This window comes from Miscanthus floridulus, chromosome 9, assembly GCF_019320115.1.
Source record: "Miscanthus floridulus cultivar M001 chromosome 9, ASM1932011v1, whole genome shotgun sequence".
NCBI classification, from domain to species: Eukaryota; Viridiplantae; Streptophyta; class Magnoliopsida; order Poales; family Poaceae; genus Miscanthus; species Miscanthus floridulus.
Genome location: NC_089588.1, coordinates 42,013,242 through 42,038,842, shown reverse-complemented (window position 1 = coordinate 42,038,842; position 25,601 = coordinate 42,013,242). Strand labels below are relative to the sequence as shown.

Below are 25,601 nucleotides of genomic sequence, written 5' to 3'. Positions count from 1 at the left end.
AGGGGAGGCCATTAGGCCACCCGGGTCGCTCTGTGAAACGACCTAGGCATCTACCGGGTTGCAGGTAAAGGAGTAGTGGAATGCCACAAGAGGGCTATGCCGACCCCGTCACGAACGACGGACCCGGATTCCACTCGATCACACCCGTTAGCGAGCTCACCGAGCTAGTCTTCGAGCCCAAGCGATCGGGACAGGTGATGAAACTCAGCCCCTCTGGTTGTGAGGAACCAGATGGGGAAGCGCAAAAACAACTCACAACCCCCACGAAGGCCCGACAGGGCGAGGGGGCTTAAATGCCATGGGACCACGACTTCGAACTCGTGTTGACGGGATAGGCGACATCCGGCTATAGCTCTTGGGACCACAACTCCTAAACTCGCGTCGACGGGATAGGTGACATCCAGCTACGGCTCTTGGGACCATGACTCCTAAACTCGCATCGACGGGATAGGCGACATCCGGCTACGGCTCTTGGGACCGCGACTCCTAAACTCACGTCGACAGGATCGGTGACATCCGGCTACGGCTCCCGGGACCATGACTCCTAAACTCGCGTAACGGCTTCAGATGGCTTCACTAACTAAAACTAACTCTCTCGATCCACGGCGAGCACCGATGCCTAGGTCTACTCACGACTCCACCTTACCTGATCCCATGGCGCGCACCGACGCCAAAGATCAAACTCTGTTACATCCAAAACTAAACTTCCTCGATCGATCCCCGGCGCGCAACGACGTCGGGATCAATAAGTTCTGTCTTAATCCAATCCCCGTGCTTAAAAACACCTCGGCTGAACAATGCCGCCGTGGTTAAACAAAATCACGTCTTGAAACTCAAAAAACACGCACACCCACAGACACAACACAAAGAACCCTCTAGCCGGTTCCGCCCGAACCACCCGGGGGCTCGGGGGCTACACCCACGGGTGCGCTCGCGCGCACCCACCAACAAGACAAAAAATCCCCCGGACAATTTGACTCGAATCACCCGGGGGCTCGGGGGCTCCTATCGGGTTCATAAACCCGGGGTCCCTCAAGGACCGTCTTCCACGCCCGGGCTCGGCCCAGGAAAACAACATATGTTTCATGGGACGGTTGAAAGCTCTAGTTTGGTTTTGGTGAATTGATGAAACCCTAAATGCTAACCTAGTTTATCAAGTGATCATGATATAGGTAGCACACTCCAAGTTGCGAAGCAAACAAAGATCATAGCATGATGAAGATGATGCCATGGTGATGATCAAGTGCTTGGACTTGGAAAGAAGAAACAGAAAAATAAAAAGCTCAAGGCAAAGGTATAAACCATAGGAGTTATTTTGTTTTAGTGATCAAGACACTTAGAGAGTGTGATCACATTTTGGATTGATAGCCGTACTATTAAGAGGGGTGAAACTCGTATCGGAATGCAGTTATCAAAGTGCCACTTGATGCTCTAACTCATTGCATATGCATTTAGGATCTAGTGGAGTGCTAACACCCTTGAAAATGTTTGTGAAAATATGCTAACACATGTGCACAAGGTGATACACTTGGTGGTTGGCACATTTGATCAAGGGTGGTGAAGTTTGGGAGCAAGGGTAAGAAACTCCACCGGCGGAGTGTCCGCCCATAGAGTGTGGACAGTCCGACGGTGCCACCGGCGCCCTAGACAGAAAAGACGAAGGTCACTAGAAGTGACCGGACGCTGGCCTCGGTTGGACCGGCGTGTCCGGTCAGGTGTAGCAACGAAGACGCTGGCGTCGGTCAAACGACCGGACGCTGGGTCACTCTGTGATCGGACGCTGAAGGGCTGCATCCAGTCATGTTGTCGGTCAGCACAGTAAGAAGTCACAGTGTGACCGGACACTGGCAGGGTCTGGTCAAGCATGACCGGACGTGTCCGGTCAGCAAAAACATGGTTTGGACCCTTACTGTAAACGACCGGACGCTGAGGGTCTAGCGTCCAGTCAACATTTCGATCGTTGAGATCAAATGATCACCATTGAACGTAGGAGACACGTGGCCGCCATCGGGCGACCGGACGCTGGGGGCTCAGCGTCCGGTCAACTGACTGGAGCGTCCGGTCAGCCCGCGTTATGCCCAGTGAAGGGGTATAACGGCTCTATCTCATGGGGGCTTCTATTTAAGCCCCATGGCCGACTATAGCTCATACCTTTGGCCATTTTTCATTGACATAGCAACCTTGTGAGCTTAGCCAAAGCCCTCCCACTCATCTCCATCATTGATTCATCATCTTTGTGAGATTGGGAGTGAATCCAAGTGCATTGCTTGAGTATTTGCATCTAGAGGCACTTGGTGTTCGTGTTTCGCTGTGGGTTTCGCTTGTTACTCTTGGTGGTTGCCGCCACCTAGATGGCTTGGAGCAGCGAGGATCGTTGAGCGGAGGGTGGTGATTGTCTCCGGCTCCGATCGTGGTGATTGTGTGGGGTTCTTGACCTTTTCCCGGTGGAGCGCCAAAAGGTACTCTAGTGGATTGCTCGTGGCTTGTGTGATCCTCATCTTGTGTTGGTTGTGCGGCACCCTATCGAGGGTTTGGCGTGTGATGTCAATTAGCGCGTGAACCTCCAAGTGAGTGAATCACCACAATGAGGACTAGCTTGCCGGCAAGCAAGTGAACCTCGGTAAAAAAATCATTATGTTCATCCTTTGATTCCGAGGTGATTGGTCTTCATTGTTATTCATCCTTGTGATTGATTGGTTTCTTCATCTACACGGCGGTATAACCTTCTTGATCACCCTCTTTGCTTTACCGCAAACTAGTTGACAAGCTCTTTATTGTAGCTAGTTGTGAGAGCTTGCTTGCTTGGTTGGTGTGGCTCTTTAGTTAGCCTTTGAGAGCACATCAACATAGCGTAGTGTCATAGCTATTGTGTGAATAGATGCTATCTAAACTAGAATTGTGGTAGGTGGCTTGCATTTTGAGTGGGCTAGCGCAACACTTGCTTTGCCTCATAATTGTCTAACCATTTTGTTAAGTGTTGTTGTAGAAATTTTTATTAGGCTATTCACCCCCCCTCTAGCCATTAGGACCTTTCACCGGCCCAAAAAACTAAAACATAGCGGGCCAGAAGGGAAGTTCGGTCGTCGACTGGGAGGTCTACCCTTAAGAACAGGTGCCTGCTCATCAACTTCTTCGGCCCACCTCTCCGACCGGAGCACTCGCTTCAGGCACCAGCCATCTCCAAGCAGTCTCTCCAATCGGAAGGCTTAGCCCAAAACGCTGCTTCCTACTCCGACCCCGTGACCGGGGCTCGTAGGAAGCCTGCTCACCGCTCTTCTCTGACCGACGCACCGAGAGCCGACTGGAGTCATCCGACCGGGGGCTCCCTATTCGGAGAGAACCAAAAGACGTGCGGAGAAAGGCAAGGTATGGCTAACAAGTCAAAACCACTGTACCAGGGACCATACCCTGCATGAAACAGTGCTCTACAGCCACCCTGACACAAAGTATTCTAGGGGCCGCTAGAACCTCCCATATGGTAAGCCCTCCGCGTGTCTCTGGACATCGATCGCGGTATGGGCTCCAGGATTTGCCATACCGGGTGAACATAGCGCGGCTCCTCACATGCCACAAAGGCATCCAGAAGTATTTGCGGGTACCGGCGTCCATCCTTCCTGAAGAAGATAGCTCAACCCCCTATGCACATCTGACATCCTACAGCGACATCGACAGTATTGGGGGGCTTCAACCATTATCCAGTTTTCATCACCGTAGGCAGCAAGGCTTAGAAATATCTGTACTCTCTCCCTCTCACCTGTAAAAGCCATCCCCTTCATCTATAAAAGTGGATGCGCTCCCTCCAACCAAAAGAGATCGACTTCTTCAAGCTCAGACTCACTAGATCGACATCAACACTCTCAACCGCAGGACCACCCAGTTCCGACCGCGACCCTTCCGATCAGAGCCATCCAAACCTCTTGTATCCTCTCTTCTTCCTCCTTCTCGTTTGTACCCCCACTACAGACTTTGAGCGTCTGGGCTCAGGAATAAAGTCACCGACCGACCCCGACTGGACATAGGGCACGTTGTCGGAACCAGTATAAATCATGTGTCATTGAGTGCTAGGCCACCTCCGATCACAACGTACAGCAAAACTACAAATATTTACTAGTTGGTCACTTTCTGCACCGACACAAAGATTCGACGACATTATTACCGTAGCCAGATAAACAGGTTAATTATTTGGTAAAGAAATAATCTTGGTTACCTTTTGCCCTTTAAGCATTCCCTCAGTGTGCGTATCAGCTGCTGATGTGTCTCCAACCTGTCTGACCGGTTAAAATCACTCTTACTTATTTGAGACAATATATCTCTCAGAAGCTTCTTCATGTCTGGAGTTTGTGATACCAAGGTTTTCAATCTCTGGCTAAAGGTATTTAGCAGATGACCTCTCACTAGTAGAGAACCGAGCTTTACTCCCGGTGGAGAACCCCCTCTAGTCCTGGTTCCCCACCCGGGAGCAAGCATCCGGGACTAAAGGGGGGGTCCTTTAGTCCTGGGTCAGGAACCGGGACTAAAGGAGGACCTTTAGTCCCGGTGGGTAACACCAACCGGGACTAAAGGTGCCTCCTGACATGCCACGATGGCCGGCACCTTTAGTCCCGGTTGGTAATACGAACCGGGACTAAAGGTTTTTTTTCTTTTCTTTTCATTTTTTTGTTTTCTTTTCAAAATAGGTTTTCGAAGTCGTATTGTACGCTGCTAATTATACATTTATACGCGCGTATAGTATGTTTCGGTTCAAGCACAATGAACGTATTAAATCACACAATTCAAGCATAGAAATATATATGTATATATATATATATATATATATATATATATATATATATATATATATATATATATATATATATATATATGCATGCATGCATCATATATATATTTACATGCATGCATGCATATGTGTATTTTACATTATATTATTTCATGTGCATATATTACAAAAGATTGCATTACAGTTGTTGTGACATAACAAGTTTCCTCTCATCCTCTATAGCTTGGCTTCAATGGCAGTGTTGGGTTGAAGTAGAACTCGCCCTTGGAATCGATGACCTGCTCATTAAAAAATCCGGCTATAGACTCTTGAATTGCTTTGATTTGGTCTTGCCGTATGACCTTTTCCTCCAACCATCGAGTCTACAGGTTTGAATTAAAGGAAAATAAATTAATATATGTACATATATATATATATAAAGACATAGTAACACAATCAATAATAATAATTAAATGAATATATAGTGTATTTTTAACGTACTTTGAGTCTCTCTGTAGGAGTTCTTTGGGAGAGCACCTTGATAAACTTGCAAACATAGTAACCACAGTAGTTGTTCCCCTGTTCCTGCCTCAGACACCACTTTACGAGAAAAAGATTTATCATCCAATCTGGTGATCTGGTGAAAGCTATATGTTTAATTAATAAAGATGATGCGATTCAGGGGACTTACTTTCAAAGGGATTACATTCAGTGGCGCTTTGCATTTTTCCATGTGTTGCTTCTCAATAAAGGTTTTCCAAATACTGCCCAATAAAAAATTTGCCACGTCATCAGATATAGTTAATCATCATGTTTGTGTGTATATATAGTTGCTAGAGATCCCAAAATTACCTCTGGATAATATCTATCATATCTTGGTAGTCTTGTTGTGGTTTTCTCATCGAGTCATAGATTATCGAGTGACTTTTCACCAGATCGATGTCCATCAATATCCAGTGATTGCTGCATGTGTTTATAGGATATAACGCATAACACTCATTAATTAACTAGAATCAACATATGAGCCATTAAGGATATAATCGACATGATTAACACTCACTTGAAGTTATAGGGAAAGAGTATATCCTTCTTGTGGCGTTGGTTCACTAAGAAGTTCATGAGGTTACTCTCTGACTCAGACTTCCAATTAGTCTTTGGAGTAATTGGGTCTTTGAATACTATATGGGGATCAACAAAACCAATTTCATTGCAGCCTTCCTTTCTGAGCTCTGTCATTGTAAATCTGCATATATATAGTATTTGTTAGGATAATTTATATGCATATACACACATATGATGAGTTTAATAATAGATCGAAAGAATTATTACTTACAGGCAATAGCAGCTAATGATAACTTTGTCCAGAGAGGTCAGGTGGCATAGTTGATGAAATTCTGCAAAGTCAACATACATAACATCATCGCCACAGAACCAATGTTCGTCTCTAATTCTGACACCAACGCAGAAGTCTCTACTGGTAGACGCCTGCATGTACCACTTGTTTAGCAGGTACATTTGCGTCCCCAGATCAGATAAGGCTTGAGGGTTGTATAGACTCTGGCCTAGTACAAATTTTTTCTTCCAAATATCAACCTCCGCCGCACTCTCAATGTTTCCATCACCAAACATCTGGTAAAGGTCGAGACCAGTCTCATCAAGAAATTCACCAAGGTGATCCAAATCGACATCCGGAGGTATGTTTGCCTGATGCATTAATCCTAAATTCGAACCATATTCATTACCAACAACTAGCGGGGGGATTGATTGGTGCGCTTGTTGTCCGAGTTGGGCAACTCCTTTCCCTGCCCTCTTCTTTTTCTGTGCCGCCTCAATTGACTTGGCGAGAGTGCGGTCATAGTCCGATAACGTTGATTTGGACGGCTTACGAGATTCCCGCTGTTGTTGCTGGTAAGAAGTCACCTTTTTTCTTAGAATATCTGGAGCTACGAAGAAGTACGATTTCTCCGGGTTTCTCCTTGCTTCTTGATTCATTTTAAGTTTGTCATAGAATCTAGACATGTCTTTTTTATATGCATCAGTTCCTTCTTCCTTCTCTTCAGATATTATTTTGGGTGGCTTTCTTTGCAGGCGGGGACTGGTTCTTCGTTTGAGGGGCTGGCCTCTTGCTAGGCTTCTTGGTAGGCAGGGGCGGGGGTGGCATTGGAGATCTTCTTGGAGGTGTTGGCAGCGGCGTTGGAGACCTCCTTGGAGGTGGCGGCTGCGGCGTTGGAGACCTCCTTGGAGATGGTGTGGATGCAGCCTCGTCTTCCAACACAATGTCATCGTACAGAGCACTATGATGATCTGGCGATTGAACAATTGGATTTAGGTTGGGGGAGGATCTGCTACAAAAAAAGGAATGACATATTATTATGAGCAGATTGTTAATTATTTAAGCCAATACAAATTAATGATATAGTGTTTTCATCCGCACGTACCTATGGTGAGGTAGTTCAGGAGGAGGTGGAGCCAACATCCCTGGAATGATGATGTAGCACTTGCGCCATAGAATGAATGTCTTCTCCGCTTCTCCTAGAGTCTTCTCGCCATCACCTCTAGGAATGTCAAGAGGCAAATCACTAAAACCTTTTTCAGCTTTATCTACCGAGATGGTAGCATATCCTTCTTGGATTATATTCCCATGAATCCTTGGTGTCTTGGTTCGGTCGATAGGATTAACAAGACCGATAGCCACCTTGATTGTGGAATTCTCCTTCGGAATGTGTAGCTCACACGTTGTACAAGGTTCAGTGACGTCATCCACAGGGAAGCGCAGTCCTGTGTCCCCTTGATTTGGTATCTCCGTGGAAGCGCAGCTGCTTTTCAACTGAACAGATTGGCTAATGTTGATTCCTGGCTCTGATGCCTGCTTGCTTGCACTCACTGCTATTTGCACTTGCCTTCTGATTTCCTCCTGCATTCTCGCTTCAAGGTTTTTTTCCCGCTCCTGTGCTTCACGCACCGCTTCCTCCAACCTCTGGAGCCGCTGTGCCTCTTCTTCCTTCTTTCTCTAGCGACTTCTATAGGAAGGTCTGTCCTAAGGGAATCCATGCTCCCACGAGACACTTCCTTTGCCTCTAGTTCGGCCACCATGTTCAATAGTCCCGATGGTGTATGTCAGCTCATCCTTCTCTCTGTTGGGCCTGAATGCACCACTAGCTGTAGCTCTCTGAGCATAAAACAATCTTTCTGCTGCTTCTTGCAGTCTTGCGCCATAAACGCACTTCCCTATCTCCTGGTCTAGTGTTCCCCATGACCGAAAAACCAATTCTTTGCACGTTCTCCCCACTCGAGTGATTCTGGTCTGATACTCTTGGCAAGAAGGTCTGCTTCCATTTTGTTCCACTTCTTAATGGCAGTCGGGTAGCCACCTGATCCCAAGGTATGGTGGTATGTCTTCTATTGGGCATTACGTTGGTTCTTTATCACCCGACTCACACCCTCTTCCGAAGTCTTGTACTGTACAAACTCATCCCAATAGGGCCTCTGCTTTGAGATCGGGCCTGGGACAGTAAAATCTGGTGCTATGTTCTTCTTCACATACGTCGTGTATAGGTGTTTCTTCCAAGTCTAAAACTGGGTGGCCATCTTCTTCATTGCCCAATCCCTAACTTGCTCCTTCAATTCATCACCATCTATTATATCATCATAACCATCTGTTTGGAGCATGAAATGTACCAAGACATCTTTCCAAATTAACGCCTTGTCACGATCGGAGACAAAACTGATATGAGGAGCATTGGTCTTCTTCTTCCATTCACGGGTACTAATCAGGAGCCAGTCCCGTACAAGGTAACCACAGTGGTGCACAAATTTCATTTTATTCGGCCCCCCGGTTCTCCTGTATCCACATTGAACTCTGAGATGATGAAGCGGCCCTCCAATGGCTTTTTGGGACCTCGAACATTTTTACTCTTCGTTGTAGTTGTTGATGTCGATCCAGAGGGCTACAAAACATAAACATTATTTTTAATGTCATGAGCACACATAAGACATATGATAATATATATAGCTAATAATAAAAAATATATACTTGGCCAATATGTTGTTGCTCATTTTGTTCAAGAGCTAAATACTGACTCCCGTCATCTGCATCCTCTTGCACGTTATTTTTAGCACCATCATCGCCGGCAACTTGAGTGCCAGTGTTGATCAAATTCATCATCAACTCCTCCTCATCCATGTTTCTCGGGTCGGCCATCTAGCTTCAAAAAACAAAACCAATATATAGTACGTCAAATCTTTGCTTACATGCGTAAAATCTACGAACAATATGCATGATTAAATCTTGCCCCTCGGTCACGGATGCAATTCGCCACACTAGGGCGAACTATGTCGGTACTAGGGCGAATTAGGGCTATACATAAATGGCCGAGGGCAAATTGCGTCGGTGACTAGGGCAAACCACGTCGGTGACATCAACAGCGCGGTTCGCCCTGGTGTGATTGTTTAGCATTAACGATAACGATAATACGAATGTTGATCAACTAGGCCATGAGAAAGGGCGGTGTGACAAGAGTGGCGGTGCTCCACTCTGCCGTATATATGTCTGTACACATGGGTGAACGAGGGCGGCGGTGCTCCGCCGTATACATAGAAACGCATGGGCGAACGAGGGCGGCGGTGCTCCGCGACATATATATACATGCATATGAATACAAATGACGTATATATACGTGTCGGCGCGGTGGCCGGTGTGCTGACGACGATGACGTGAGGCGGGCCAGCGTGCTGACGACGACGACGACGTGAGGCGGGCCAGGGCGGTGTCGGTGCGTGATGTTGTGATCCTATGTACCATGTGAACAATGTAGTCATTCATCATATGAGAAAATTCTATGTTGATAATGTAAGTATAAGTCATTATGAAATGTAAGTATATGTGTCTTATTGCTAATATAACCATTACTATTTCCGAAATGATAAGAATGTCTTCCCGGAAAAAATATGTAATGCTCATATTACTTTAACAACATTAATATATTATATCTGTATATTCAAAGTTCACAAATGAAGAAACGTTGAAGTTTTCCTTCATTTGTCTGTAGCCATGCATGCAAGTCCAACCAAAACTGCTTACATCATCACATGTGATATTTTTTATAAACTAAAAAACGCTAAGTTTACAAACTGGGTATCCAAATTGAGTTCCTATTTGACCATTATATATCCTACAACAAATCCTTCAAAAAAAGACCCTACATGAATATATTTGGATAAAATTTCGTTAACAAACATTGATCTATGAAGATAGAAAAAATTCTTCTATTGAGCAAAGGCAGTGTTCTAGATTCATGAAACAATGTTCAGTTTCCGGCCACCGTCTGAGAATGTACAAAGAGATCGACGGACATATCACCTCGAGCTCGACAGTGGAGGGCCTCGGGCGCGGTGGAGGGCCACGGGCGCGGTGGAGGGCCTCGGGCGTGGAGGAGGGCGCGGTGGAGGGCCATGGGCGCGCGCGGAGGAGGGGCACGGGCGCACGCGGTGGAGGCCGCACGAGGAAGAAGAGGGCGGCGCCGGTGTCACGGAAGGCGAACGGACGCGGCGCGAGGAAGAAGAGGGCGGCGGTGTTCGATGAGGAAGAAGACGAGCGGATCGATCTGCGCCAGGCGCTGGCGGTTATATATCAAAGAGAATTACTCCCGGTGCCAGCCACCAACCGGGAGTAAAAACCCTTTACTCCCGGTGCATATTACCAACCGGGAGTAAAGGTACCTTTACTCCCGGTGCGTGTATACCTTTACTCCCGGTTGATAACATACACCGGGAGTAAAGGGTTTTTTTTTGGCGGGCCACGAAACTGCAGCCCACCTTTACTCCCGGGTGGGCTTCCCACCCGGGAGTAAAGGTGGCCTGCAGTTTCGTTTCCCGCCTGTTTTAAGCAATAGTCTTGTTAAATACAATAGAAATGCAATAGTTTTTGTTAAATACATAGTAAATTAAATAAAAGGCATAAAATTATTTTGTTAAAAATATGAATTTTCTTTTTGTTTATTGCACATAGGAAAAATCTATAACCTAACTTTTTTATTTTTTGTTAGAATTATAAAACATAATGTAACTAATATTTATTATTTCGTTAATGCAAAAATGTAGTGTTTAATTAAAATTATTAAAACTATTGGTTTTGGACAGGAAATTTGTTTTCACATCATTTTAACGTTAATATTTTAATTTTTCATCACTCAGTATCCTAATTTACCTTTTTGAGAGAGAAATCCCACCAAATCAAACATTGATTTAATTTGAAACATGACATAATAAACATCTGAATTCACAATTATTACATAATATCTCAAACACACACTATATTAAATCACTATATCATCAAGTGGGCACAGCAGTGAACTTCTTCTTTACGTATGTCCCTTGGATATGATCGCTTCGTAACCATGGAGTGTCCTCATCATTTACCAAGATGCTAGGGTCTTTGTTCACTTTGAAGGGCGGAATTCGGTCATCCTTTTCATATTCTTCTGACATGTCCGACTTGTCCTCAATTCCCACGATGACTCTTTTCCCTGAAAGAACTATGTGGCGCTTTGGCTCTTTGGTTGAGTCATTATCGTTTTTCCCTCTTTTTGGTTTGGTAGACATATCATTGACATAGAACACCTGATTCACATCCTTGGCAAGGACGAATGGTTCGTCTTTGTACCCAATATTACTAAGGTCTACTGTTGTCATTCCATACTCGTTGTCTACTGTTACCCCGCCTCCGGTCACCTTGACCCATTGGCACTTGAACAATGGGATCTTCAAAGTAGGTGCATATTCTAGTTCCCATATTTCATCTATGCGTCCATAATATGTCTGCTTATTCCCATTCGGGTCTGTGGCATCTATGCGGACACCACTATTTTGGTTGGTACTCCTTTTATCTTGGGCTACTGTGTAGAATATGTTCCCATTTATCTCGTACCCTTTGTATGTGACGATATGCCATGATGGTTGCATAGCCAATAAATACAGTTGCTCATGGATGCTCTCATCACCTTGACATTTTTTTCGCAACCAACCGCCGAAAGTTTCCATGTGCTTATGCGTAATCCAAGCTTCAGTCTTCCCTGGAAACTCGGATCGTAAGAGATCCTTGTGTGTCTCAATATACGGATCTACCAAAGAGGAGTTCTGTAGAACTGTGTAGTGCGCTTTATTGAAATAATCATCATCCATACCTATATATGTTTTCCTCCCTAGTGTCCCCTTTCCGCTTAGTCTCCCCTCATGTCTCGATTCAGGAACACCAATCGAGTCAAGGTCGGGAATAAAGTCAACACAGAACTCAATGACCTCTTCTGTTCCATAGCCCTTGGCGATGCTTCCTTCTGGGCGAGCACGGTTGTGAACATATTTCTTCAGGACTCCCATGAATCTCTCTAAGGGGAACATGTTGTGTAGGAACACAGGACCGAGAGTGAAAATCTCCTTGACTAGGTGAACTAGGAGGTGTGTCATAATATCAAAGAAGGAAGGAGGGAACACCAACTCAAAGCTGACGAGACATTGAACCACATCATTCTGTAGTTTAGCTAGATCAGTTGGATCAATTGCCTTCTGAGAAATTGCATTGAGGAATGCACATAGCTTCACGGTGGCTAGACGTACATTTGGAGGTAGAATTCCTCTTAATGCAACTGGAAGTAATTGCGTCATGAGAACGTGATAGTCATGGGACTTTAAGTTACAGAATTTCTTCTCTGGCACATTTATAATACCCTTTATATTCGAGGAGAATCCAGATGGTACCTTGATGTTGTTTAAGCATTCAAACATGATTTCCTTCTCCTCTTTGCTTAGAGTGTAGCTAGCAGGATGTAAGTAATGGCGTCCATCATCTGTCTTCTCTAGATGCAGGTTGTCTCTTTCTCTCAAACAACGCAGGTCCTGTCGTGCTTCAAATGTGTCCTTAGGCTTTCCATACACACCCATAAAGCCTAGCAGGTTCACACAAAGATTCTTCGTCAGGTGCATCACGTCGATCGAGCTACGGACCTCCAGGACTTGCCAATAGGGTAGGTCCCAAAATATGGACTTCTTCTTCCACATGGGTGCATGACCGTTAGCGTCTTTCGGAATAGGTTGGCTTCCATGTCCTTTTCCAAAGACGACTTTCACATCATTGACCATATCGAGTACATCCTCACCGGTTCGGTTGCGAGGCTTGGTCAGGTGGTCTGCCTTCCCTTTAAAATGCTTGCCTTTCTTTCTTATGGGGTGATTTGCAGGAAGAAATCGACGATGGCCAAGGTACATGACCTTTCGACATTTTTTCAAGAATACACCTCTAATATCACCGAAGCAGTGTGTGCATGCATTATATCCCTTGTTTGACTGTCCTGAAAGATTACTTAGAGCAGGCCAATCATTGATTGTTACGAACAACAATGCTCGCAGATCAAAGTGTTCCTGTTTGTACTCATCCCACATACGTACACCTTTTTATTCCACAAAATGAGAAGTTCGTCAATAAGTGGTCTCAGGTACACATCGATGTCATTGCCAGGTTGCTTTGGGCCTTGGATGAGCACAGGCATCATAATGAACTTCCGCTTCATGCATAACCAAGGAGGAATGTTGTAGATACTTAGAGTAACAGGCCAAGTGCTATGACTACTGTTCTGCTCTCCAAAAGGATTGATACCATCTGTACTTAAAGCAAACCTTAAGTTTCTTGCGTCATTTGCAAACTCCGAGAATTCTCTGTCGATTGCTCTCCACTGGGACCCATCAGCAGGGTGTCTCAACATATTGTCTACCTTACGGTCTTCTTTGTGCCATCGTAACAATTTTGCATGTTCTTTGTTTCTGAACAGACGTTTCAAGCGTGGTATTATAGGAGCATACCACATAACCTTGGCAGGGATTTTCTTACGCGGACGTTCGCCCTCAACATCACCAGGGTCATCTTGCCTGATCTTATATCGCGACGCATGGCATACCGGGCATGCATCCAATTTCTCGTACTCTTTGCCACGGTACAGGATGCAGTCATTAGGACATGCATATATCTTCTCTATTTCTAGCCCCATAGGACAGACGACTTGTTTTGCTTCGTAGGTAGTGGCGGGCAATTCATTGTACTTCGGAAGCATCTTCTTTTGGATTTTTAGTAACTCTCCAAATCCCTTGTCAGATACACCATGCTTTGCCTTCCATTGCAGCAATTCTAGTGTGGTTCCCAACTTTTTCTGCCCTGCATCACAAGTTGGGTACAACAATTTCTTGTGATCTTCTAGCATCCGCTCGAACTTGATCTTCTCCTTTTCACTTTCACATTCTCTTTGTGCGTCACGAATGACCGGAGAAAGATCATCAGCCGGCTCATCTTCTGCGGCTACCTCTTCTTCAGCTTCTCCCATTGCAGTATCATTGAAGCACGCACCATCAGGAATAATATCATTGTCGTCCCATTGTTCTTCTTTACCTTCTTCCATTACAACACCGGTTTCTCCGTGCTTTGTCCAACAAATATAGTTTGGCATGAAACCCGACTTGAACAAGTGTGAATAAAGAGTCCTTGAGCAAGGATATTCCACCGTATTCTTACATATGGCACATGGACAGCACATGAAACCGTCGCGTTTGTTTGCCTCGGCCGCACGTAACAAAGAATGCACGCCGTCAATGAACTCTTGGGAGCGGCGATCAGCATTATACATCCAATGACGGCTCATCTGCATTACATGACATAAATATCATATTAAAACCTAGATCACAATTAATTATTTATACAACATGCGTGCCACCACAAAAGATATAAATTTATGAAAGCATCGCTACAATGTAGACAATCCCAACTACCACTAAAAGAACTAAAGCTAAAATACATTTCAGGAGCACAAAGATTTCGCGACTAATCTCAACTAAAACAGACAGATCCCCCGATTGTGCAACATCTTTGGGCTTCTTCGACTGGATCACTGCCTCATTAGCTGCCGTATCTGCCTGTTGTGCAAGATATTTTTGCACGAGTTCAATATACTCTTCCTCCCAGTAGAAGCCTGAACATCGTCCACTGCCATCCCACTAAAATTAAAACAAAAAATTAGAACTTTAATCACAACCATCATGAAAATAGGTATAAACTAACCATAATCATTAAATACGATAAAATAACTCACATTGCGATCCGGACACTTGTAGAAGATACGATCCTTGTTGGGACCCTCCTTCTTCACTCAGTACTCCATCACAATCTTCGTCTCATCACGACACTTGCCGCATGGAATGAGAGGAAGGCCCGGCCTAAGTCGCTTTGGAAACCCATGAGAGGTCGAGGACCCGGAAGCAGTTGCCATCTACTCTCTATACTCATTTTTTAATACACTATAAATTTCTTCTTTTATAAACAAATAAAATTAAGAAACTATAAAATTATCTAGATCTCTAAACAATGATATTTTTAATGGTCATTGTGTTCTCGTCTTTTACTGTGGCAGGTAAGTAATTCACATGATATTTCCGCAAATTAACAGAAGAATGGGAGTGTACACACATAACAGACTACTGCGACGATATCGGGACGTGTGAATAAATAACCATCCGTACTAGTTGAACTTGCTTACGTGATCATCTCGGCGAGCATTTCTCCACCGGACGGCACCGTACTTGGTCAAGGAAGAGCTCCGATTCTACGAGGAAGGGAACACGGTCTTCCACGACCGTTGTCGCTCTCCCTCGTAGAATCAAAGCTCCTCCTTGACGTTCGTTACCGTTCGGCAGAGAACATGCTCGCCGACATGAACACGGTCTGCTAGTTCAACTAGTACGGATTTTCTATAATTTTCTAACTATTTTCTAAGTTTTTCATTTCATAAAAAGTTAAAATAAAAAGTATGGTGATTGACAGACTACTGCGACGATATCAGGACATATGAATAAATAACCATCCGTACTAGTTGAACTTGCTTACGTGATCATCTCAGCGAGCATTTCTCCACCGGACGGCACCGTACTTGGTCAAGGAAGAGATCCGATTCTACGAGAAAGGGAACACGGTCTCCCACGACCGTTGTCGCTCTCCCTCGTAGAATCAAAGCTCCTCCTTGATGTCCGTTACCGCTCGACAGAGAACATGCTTGCCGAGCTGAACACGGTCCGCAAGTTCAACTAGTACGGATTTTCTATAATTTTCTAACTATTTTCTAAGTTTTTATTTATATATACTACGTTTAGGTACGGTGATTGACAGACTACTGCGACGATATCGGGACATGTGAATAAATAACCATCCGTACTAGTTGACCTTGCTTACGTGATCATCTCGGCGAGCATTTCTCCACTGGACGGCACCGTACTTGGTCAAGGAAGAGCTCCGATTCTACAAGGAAGGGAACACGGTCTTCCACGACCGTTGTCGCTCTCCCTCGTAGAATCAAAGCTCCTCCTTGACGTTCGTTACCGCTCGGCAGAGAACATGCTCGCCGAGCTGAACACGGTCCGCAAGTTCAACTAGTACGGATTTGCTATAATTTTCTAACTATTTTCTAAGTTTATATTTATATATACTTTAACCTTCTTTCATGTAAATATGCAAGCTTGAAGTGATTTTGAGCTCAAATTGCTTACAAATGAAAAAAACCACAATAAAGAACCATAAATATATATATAGTGAACAAAATGGTATAAGAAAATGGTGAAAAATGAGAGTATGAGATTGGTAACCTTTACAACTGAAGAATCGACGGAGGAATCGAAGAATGGATTGAGGAACAATGGAGGGAGGGAGGAAGCAAGAACACTAGTGCAGTGAGCTTCAAAATGTGCTGAGCTCGGGCTCGGGGAGGAAGAAGGAGACGGCCGATTTATAAAGGGAGAACATTTAGTCCCGGTTGGTGGATCCAACCGGGACTAAAGGTAACTTTCCAACCCCGAGCGCAGCCACGGCCCGGGAGTAGACTTTTACTCCCGGTTGGATCCACCAACCGGGAGTAAAAGTATACCTTTAGTCCCGGTTGGTGGCTCCAACCGGGACTAAAGGTCCCTGCCACCTCTGTCTGGCGCAGTAGCCGTTGGGCATGGACCTTTAGTCCCGGTTGGAGTCTCTAACCGGGACTAAAGGTATTTCTAGTCCCGGGGGCAAAAAATTCCGGGACTAGAGTCCATTTTGACCGAGGATCAAAGGTCTGTTCTCTACTAGTGTCTAAAACAGCTATAGCGAAGCTAAATGAGGCTATAGCGGGCTATAGCCGCTAAGTTGTATATAAATACAAATAGCTTGATCAGCTTCAAACAGCTATAGCCGGCTATAGCGACAACTATAGCTGGAGATTTAAACCATATGTGATACAAACACGAAAGCCCGGCAATCAAATGCTTCAGTAATTTTGTGGTACACGTCCATGGCGAGGGTGGTCTTCCCCTGTCCACCGATCCCATAGATGGACACCACCTTGTGCTGCATGCTTCTCTTCACATTTCAATAACCGGATGATCTCCTCACGAGGAGCATCAATTCCCACAAGTCGCTGGCCTCCTGAAAGAGTGCAGGTGCTTGAGGATCCAAGAGCACCGGTTGTGCTGAGGCGGCGAGACACTGATTGATGTCATAGTAGCGTTTCCCCCGCTCGTTCTGCTCGCTGACGAGGCTCTCGAGTTCCTGAACCTCCTCTGCTATTCCTCCGTCCTTGAACAGCGTCTTCACCTTTCGCATGGCCTTGCGCACAAAGTTGGCCTTGGAAACTCCCTGGCTGTGGTTGAGCATAAAAAGGTCGATGCAATCCTCAATGTCGTAGGACAGCTCACGTACCTTGCTCCTTCAGTCCTTGGCGCGTGGATCGATCTGGTTTTCATCCTTGTCCGCGAGCATCTGTAGAACGGCATCCATGGTGCTCCGCTCCTCGTGCAGGAAGCGGATCCCACGCTCGACCTCTTTGGCGAGCTTGTACTTGGCGGTGAGCATGGCGGCCAGCTTGCCGATGACGGAGCCCATCACACTAGTGGCAGCGGCGGTCGCCATCATTTCCGCCATCTTGACTCGCGACTATGGCTGAGCAAAATGCTGAGCTAGCTTGTGCGGTGGTGTGAGAGGATAGGTGATTCCCAGGGTTAAAGTGTTGGAAGTGGGGCACCACTCCCAGGCACGTTGTCGCTGACAGCCCTCACGACAGCTTCAGTTCTCGAGAAGATTAATTTAAGAATGCTTTTTGCATTTGTGAAAGGGAGCCCGTGCCCGTTGTTTGGCCGATCTCACTGATATGCACGTTGTTTGGCTGATAAGTCATGACTGAAAGTATTATTGGCTGATTTATTGTGAGCGAAAAATATTGTTCGTTAGCTGAAAAAGTACGGCTTATAAGCTAAGTGAACAAGGTGATGTTTCGTTACATTGTTTCTAAAAAGGGAAATTTTGATGTAGGACACCGACATAATGCATAATATACTGATGGATACCGTACTGAGTGGAATTTGCCTAGTACTATTATAAAATCATATATATTTGTCATAACACACCGTGTCTATTATTTTATTTATTTCTCGTATTCACGGAGAGAGAAGACAGAAGAATGACTTTGTTGCCCTTGTTTTCGACCTCCGGCCGTACACCAATTTTTGGCGTAACACACCGTCGGCGCTTTGTCTTCTCTGGCGAGGTCTTCCACGGCTGACGTTTCCGTTCTTCTTTTTCTAGCCCTTGTCTCGTGCAGCCGCGCTGTTTCCGCAACTTGAGAAGAGCAGCCACGCCACCTCTGCCCCGAACGCACGACGACGGCGACCAGCTGCCAGGGACGGACCCACAGGGTATGCCAGGTGGGCCACCGCATACCCTGGGGTCCGTCAGTCATAGAGATAGGTAGAAATTTTCAATGTAAAAAAAATAAAAAAAAAAAGAAATTTTCATCGAATTGCATAAGAAATTTTTTTGCTACGCATACCCAGAGGTAAAAACCTAGGTCCATCACTGCCAGCTGCTGCTGACACCATGGGAGGGAGGGCGCTCCTCTAGAGCTGCACGAGCAGGGGCCGTACGAGGAGCTGGTGGCCCCGAGGCTAGAGGGGCGCGCGGACGTGGCGCAGGTGGTGCTCTGCTGCCTCCACGAGGACGCGGTGCTGCAGCCCAGCATGCCAGTGGTGGACCTGCGGGCGTCGAGCATGGCAGCTGGTCGTGCATGCGGATGCGGGGCTGGGCAGGGAGGTGCGGGGAGGATGCACCGCAGCCGCAGGAGACCGGGGAGGTCATGCCGCCGCTACGCGGGGAGGCCGTGCCGCCGCCGCACGAGACCGGGGAGCTCGCGCTGCTGCCCTGCGAGGTCGGGAGGCCGCGCCACCGCACGAGGCCGGGGGAGCTCGCGCCACCGCACGCACAAGGCTAGAGAGGACCGCACCACCGCTCGTGCAAGGCTAGAGAGGGTTAAGCCGCCGCCGCCGTTGTTGGTGGAAGAAGGACAATGAGATGAATCGACGTAGTGTGTGACGGTAAATATTAGTGAAGGACCAGAGGTCGAAGACGGGGTAGTTTGGACATTTCCCTCACCCTCTCTCTCCACGAATCTAATAAATGAATAAAATATTGGCTGCGGTATATTACAGCAAAGAACCTCAAATTGCTCGTTGCGGTGTCCATCAGTATATTACAAATTTTAATGGTGTGCTGTAGCAAAATTTCCCTTCCAAAAATGTTACATCCCTTAGCTTTATATGTAGTCCACTCTTGCTTTCCTAGTGCTACATACTCATATTGTTAGGCAGCAACCTATATTTGCCAAAAAGTAGTGAAAATGTTTAGTGTAACATGCCTAATAATTGCTCTTGAACTTTGAAACTTGTGAATTTTAAACATCGAGAAGACCACATAGTGGAAAATATATTAATATCATAAGATGTACCAGATTCAGATGTAGTACTAGACAGGGGCGGATTTGGGCCTGGGACCGCTAGGGCCACGGCCCTAGGCGTGGCCCAAATTTTCCCTTTATAGTATAGGTATGTTTTCAGCTTGGCCCTAGTCGTTGGGCCGAATCCTTCACAACTCTAGCCTAGGAAAATCAAGCAAGCGCCTTCCCCCCTTGAACCCTACGACTCCGACTCAGCGACTTGCTCAGTCTGCCCGCTGCCCCGCTCCCGCCTCGGCGCCTCGCCGCCTCCCCTCGACCTCGACTCGCTCGTCTCGGTCTCGCCGACGCCCGTCGCGGCGAGGCCCCACTACCCCAGTCGGCCAGCCCCCAGCGGCAGTCCCCAACTCCCCATCCCCACTCGGCCACTCCCTAGGCAGCTAGGCTGGGCGCCGCTGTTCTTGCTCTGCTCTCGCTATTCCCAGTCCCAGCGGCAGTTCCCATTAGTCCATCACCACGGCCACTGGGCTAGGCGGCTGGGCGCCGTCGTCCTCCCCTGCTCTCGCTGCCAGTCGCGCAGGGGTGGGAGTGCAAGACTAGCGGCCGCCCGCCGCTGCCCACCGGCCAGCCTGGGCCTAGCGCGGTGGCGCACTGGCCGTGGCCGTCCGCCTGTCCCGGAGTGGCGGCTAGGCCCTATGCGGTTGTGCTGCAGCGCCATCCATCAGGAAGCAGCGGTAATATCCAAATCCCAATCCCAATTCTCAAATCAATCGTTCTGATCTAGAAATTCCATGAATGATACTGTAATTGATTTTGATTATGTCAATTTTTGTAGTCTGTGGAGTACTAGAGTTGCACAATGAAGAGGAGAAGGACATTAAAATGTTTTTTTTCTCCTGCTCCTACACCAATTATACAACCAGTGTCACAAATCCAACCTTGTGTAGAAGTACAGTCAGAAGTAGTAGAAGGAACACAGATTTTCGAAGAACCAGTAGGAGTAGAAGAACCACCTACAGCAGCAGTAGAAGATCCACCTGGACCTAGCAATGCAAATGGTTTGCAAAATAATCCCCAACCCCAAGTTACTCCTAATGGCGATGATATTGTTGCTGATCCTGGGCTTCGGATACCGATTGAGCAAATGGACCCAAACATAAGGGATGCAGTTAGAAGAGCTTATATTTCAAACGGTCCATGCCAACCAAAAGGTCATGCTTATCCAAAAAGAAAGATAGGCAATCGTAATAGATCATTTCAAGATGCATGGTTCAATCATGCATCGTTGGAGTATAGTTTTGTCAAAGACGCCGCATTTTGTTTGTATTGTTATCTCTTTAAACAACCTAGAGCTGAAAATTATGGTGTTAATGCTTTCACGGTTAATGGATTTCGTGGATGGAAGGATGGGCGTGATTTGATTGATGCCCATTCTAATGGTATAGATCACAATAAGTCTAGAAGGGCTTATCAAGACTTTAAAAATCAAAGGCAAAGTGTGGCACATGTGATGAACCATGGTGGTAAGAAGTCGGAGGAGGAATATAAAGGGTGGATGCTCATTATATTAGGAGTGATAAGGTTCCTTTTTATTGCAAGCACATGCTTTCCGTGGACATGATGAATCCTCTAGCTCAGGCAATAAGGGGAGCTTCTTAGAGATCACAATTTGTGCTTGTTTTGCATCTCATGATCCGCTTGTTGGGAAAAACTAATGATTTGTCTCTATGCTTGCAAAAGAAAGATCAGAACATTGTTCTTGCTGTAGGATTGATTGGGACAACATTGGAACAAGTTAGTGAGGTACGAGAGCATGGTTGGGAAGAACTATTTGAGGAGGTAAAGGCCTGTTGTCTCTTACATAATATCATTGTACCAAATATGGAGGACACATTAACTGTTAGGGGTCGCGCAAGGGGACGAGGAGGGCAATTAGTGACTCACTATCACCATTTCAAGTATGAAATATTCAATGTGGTGCATGAACAGATTATTGTGGAAATGAATAATCGCTTTGCTGAAAGGTCTACTCAACTATTGAGATGCATTACTTGTCTAGATCCAAGGAATTCTTTTACCAACTATGACAGATCCAAAATACTAGAGCTGGCTCAGATTTATAAAGATGACTTCTCCTCATATGACATTTTATGCCTTAGAGAACAAATTGACATATTCATTGGTGAAGTGAGAAATGATTCTAATTTTGCTAATTGTCACAACCTTGGAGATCTTGCTATTAAGATGGTTCAATCTGAAAGACACATAGTTTTTCAATTGGTTTATTGTCTCGTTGTCTTAGCCTTGACTTTGCCAGTTGCGACCGCCATGGTTGAGAGAGCCTTTTCAGCTATGAAATTTGTCAAGAATGAGTTGAGGAGTAAGATGGGGGTGAATGGTTGAATCATAGGATGATTTGTTATATTGAGCGAGATGTCTTTGCAAAGATCAAATATGAAGATATTTTATATCACTTTAAAGAACTGAAGACTCAGATGAAAAAGTTACCTCCATTACCTCAAACTAGAGCAAGTGGTACGTTGCATACTTGCATTGATATTTTTCTACCTTCCTTGTCATTGTCGAATGATCAATTGTATTTTATGGATTACATTACTAATTTGTATGTATGTTTAGGTTCATATGATGCTCTTGATGAATATATGATAGACCAGGCCGATCCAAACCATCATTAGTTAGGTAATTCTATAACCACTTTCATGTTTCTATCAATTATGTTATGGATTTTAGTATGGAATTAAGATATAATCTAAACTTATTACTTATGTATTTATAAGCTAGTTTTGTTATCTATCGGTATTAGACCCAGGGCGGGCGGTATTTTTACCCGATGCAAGCGCCGAGCGCTATATACGCTTTGATAGCGGCCTTAGGCGTCAAAATTGAAAAGCTCCGCCACTGGTACTAGACTGAGATGAACCAGAAGATAGGACTCGTTGGTGCACTCGTTCAGGACCGAGCAGCCCCAGCTCGGTGAGCTTGGCGTAGCAGTCCTCCACCGCGTCCCTAGATGGATCAATTTGGTGGAAGTTTTATTTTAGGGGTTTTTCTTATTGATGCCATTACAATTCCCTGAGTTTTGATAAACATCATTTCAATTCGCCTATTTGGAGATCTACCATTATAATTTCTTCTCTCCCTAATCCATGCTATTTTTCTACACTTGTCGCTTATAAGGGCCCACTGTTATGCATACATGAATGCATATGGACATCAAGTCCCCGCCACCTCCATTAGACCAAGCCCGCCCACGTCCGCTTCGCCTCGCGCGCGCAGGCTGCCGTGGCTGCACGTGACCGCCCCAGTGCAGCACACTGGTGTTGGCCAAAGGTGCCGCTCTACGGCACTGAGAAGGGGCCCAGGTGCGTGAACCACCACGATGCGCCACCTGCGTCGTGCTCCTCCTGCCTTGCCGCCGTCTCCACGTACCGCACGGAGTAGTGCACCACAACGTAAGCGCCGAAGCGGAACGAGCAGAGGTAACCGTGGCTGTCGAGCGAGTGCACAGTAGACCCATGGTTGTCGGCGAACATCTCGGGACCGGCAAAGCAGTAGGTGCTCGCTAGGAAGTCCGGCGGGATCATGCCCTCCGTGACACAGGGCGTGATGGGGTCGGGGGACTCGGCGCGCTGCGATCGGAATAGGAGGTTGTAGTCCCTGAATGTCGCGGATGGCGAGTCCGGCGCTGTCACCGTGACACCCGGGTACTGTGGCGGTCGCCGCCCGGACGACGATGTTGCGCTTGTGGCCGTGAGAGCAGGGGCGGGGCAGCGGGGCGCGGTGGCGACGGTGGTGGTACATGGCCTCGCCGTGATCGCGCGCAGGCCACCGCTACACCTCTGGCCCCCACGGGCAGGCGCCAGCACGGGAGAGGTGTGTGTCCTGGCAGCCCTGCTGTTCGCGTGCGCTGTTCTTCTTCTCGCCCGCCGATGCCCGTGGAGTGTGCCGCGCACGACTTCCAACTGCAGGACGTGTGCGCCGCCACGTGCGTGGCCAGTGCCAGGTGGTGGAGGCTCTGCGTCCATGGCGGATCCACGCCATCACGCTGGGCAACCCCACGGCGGCTACCATTAGCACGGCGAGATCCACATCCTCAATGGCATGACTCTCGCGCGCCACAGCGTAGTAGTGCGCAACGTCGAACACGGCGAAGGGCGCCGCGTCCTTGGCCATAGTAGCTGGAGCAACACCGAGAGCGGAGGTACACGGTGAGGCGAAGCAGAAGTCTGAGTCACGGCGATGCGAGCGCGGCGAGGCGAGGCGCCCCCAAGCGGGCTCGATCTGACGGAGGAGGCGAGGACTTGACATCCGTATGCATTCTTATACGCTTACATGTCTGACAGTGGGTCCTCGTACGCGGCAGGTGTAGAAAATGGCATGGATTGTAATGGTGTTTTTTCAAACTCGGACAATTGTAATGGTCTCGAAAAAAAAAACTTTCTTTTAGAAATCCCGATGCACAAACAAACAAACGGTACTCCAATTTCAGTGCGCAAATTTTGCATCTCGGGTTATCGACTGACCTGAATCCGGCATCTCGAGTGCGCCGGCTGCCGCGCATAGCCCGCGGATAGGGGTGCTTCAGACCATCGGCTGCCCATGCCCTGACCTTGTCCTCGTCCGGCAACGCAAAGAACGCAGCCGACAACTCGAGCGCGCGCACCATGAGGTGGGTTGACACGTTGTGTTTGACGACGCAGAAGAAGCCGTGCGCACGGCGTGGCGCAGCAGACGCCACCTACGTCCAGACGCTGGAGCAGCGCCGCGGTAAGGAACAGAGAGGCGCGGTCGGCCGGAATCGGCTGGCATCGAGGACAGCCACTGCCGATGCTCCGCTCATGCAAAACCCTAGAGCTAGTGCGCGGCGGCGCGACATCCATTTTCGCGAGCGGCTGTGGATCTAATCACGATTCACGTATGAGGAAAAGAAAGAAGAAAAACAAAGTGGTACCTTCCATGACCAGTGGCAAGTGGGTAAGTTCTTTGAAGAAGCTCACCTCCACGGCCGGTGAAAAAGCAGGGAGAGCTGCTGTGACTTTTGTACTAGAGGAAAAGTTGCTTTTATCTTAAAGCAGCTTTGGAAAACTACTCCTTAGGTTAACTTTTGGCTTTTGAAACAAAAGTAGGTTCCAAAAGCTCAACTAAAGGAGGCCATAATCATGTAACAGATTTTGGCTATTCTTTCCCAAGCTATGATACTAATAACCAAGTGGCTGTACTATCTCAGTCCACATTGTTCAGAGTAGCGGTGGGTCGGCTGACGATGTCGATGTCGTCGTATTCTGCAAGAGCAGAAGTCTCTGCTTGTGCTGCGCTTGCAGTAGTCTCCACATACAAGTCCTCAAAGTTGAGATCATCGATGCAGGCTCACGAGCGGCAATGCCGCTTCTGCAAGGCCAATGCTGGTATTGACATCGAGGCCCGGTATCAAACATGTGGTGGGCAACTCGATGTTGGTAATGCCAGGGACAACTTCAGTGTTTGCCACAGATGCAACAACAAGATTGGTTTCACATACGTGCCCCACGGCGATAGTGAGAGACAATTCGTAGTGTGACAGCAGCTCATGGCAAAGTAAGTTGGTGTTGTCATGATCTTGAGATGATGCCCACATTATGGCTCTGTTCGCATGAAATTATCAGTCGGCTTATCGCTAGATTCTATAGTATTTTTTTTCTCACAACAAAACAGTTTCAGCCGGCTTTAATACCAGCCGAACAGGCCCGATGTGCTTTTTTTATCGGGTACAACTTGGACGTATACAAGTCGCACATTAACACCACACGCCCACACGCGTGCGCGTCCGTACACACGCAAAGAAGAGATTGGGAGATGACGTCGCCTCCAGTGCGTGGGAAACATGTAGTACCACCAAATGCGCACACATGCGCGTACCCTAAATTTTCTGGATACACGCAGTACCACTGAATGCGCATGCGTGCATGTACCCTAAAATTTCTGGAAAAAATCCAGAAAAAGATGGGATCACAAGGTTTGAATCTGATGAATAGTATTCCACTGTACAGCCCTACCACACCACACGCCTA

The 25,601-nt window shown here is 46.8% G+C and overlaps 1 protein-coding gene across 1 annotated transcript; it reads right to left on the bottom strand.

Annotated features, from left to right (window-relative positions):
- Window positions 1–17,180: 17,180 nt before the first annotated feature.
- LOC136479720 (uncharacterized) lies at window positions 17,181–17,732 on the bottom strand. Its single transcript, XM_066477491.1, has 2 exons — window positions 17,580–17,732; window positions 17,181–17,447 (listed from the first exon to the last, which is right to left on the bottom strand). Exons 1-2 carry the CDS (start codon window positions 17,730–17,732, stop codon window positions 17,181–17,183), a joined length of 420 nt encoding a protein of 139 aa, XP_066333588.1.
- Between the last annotated feature and the right edge of the window lie 7,869 nt (window positions 17,733–25,601).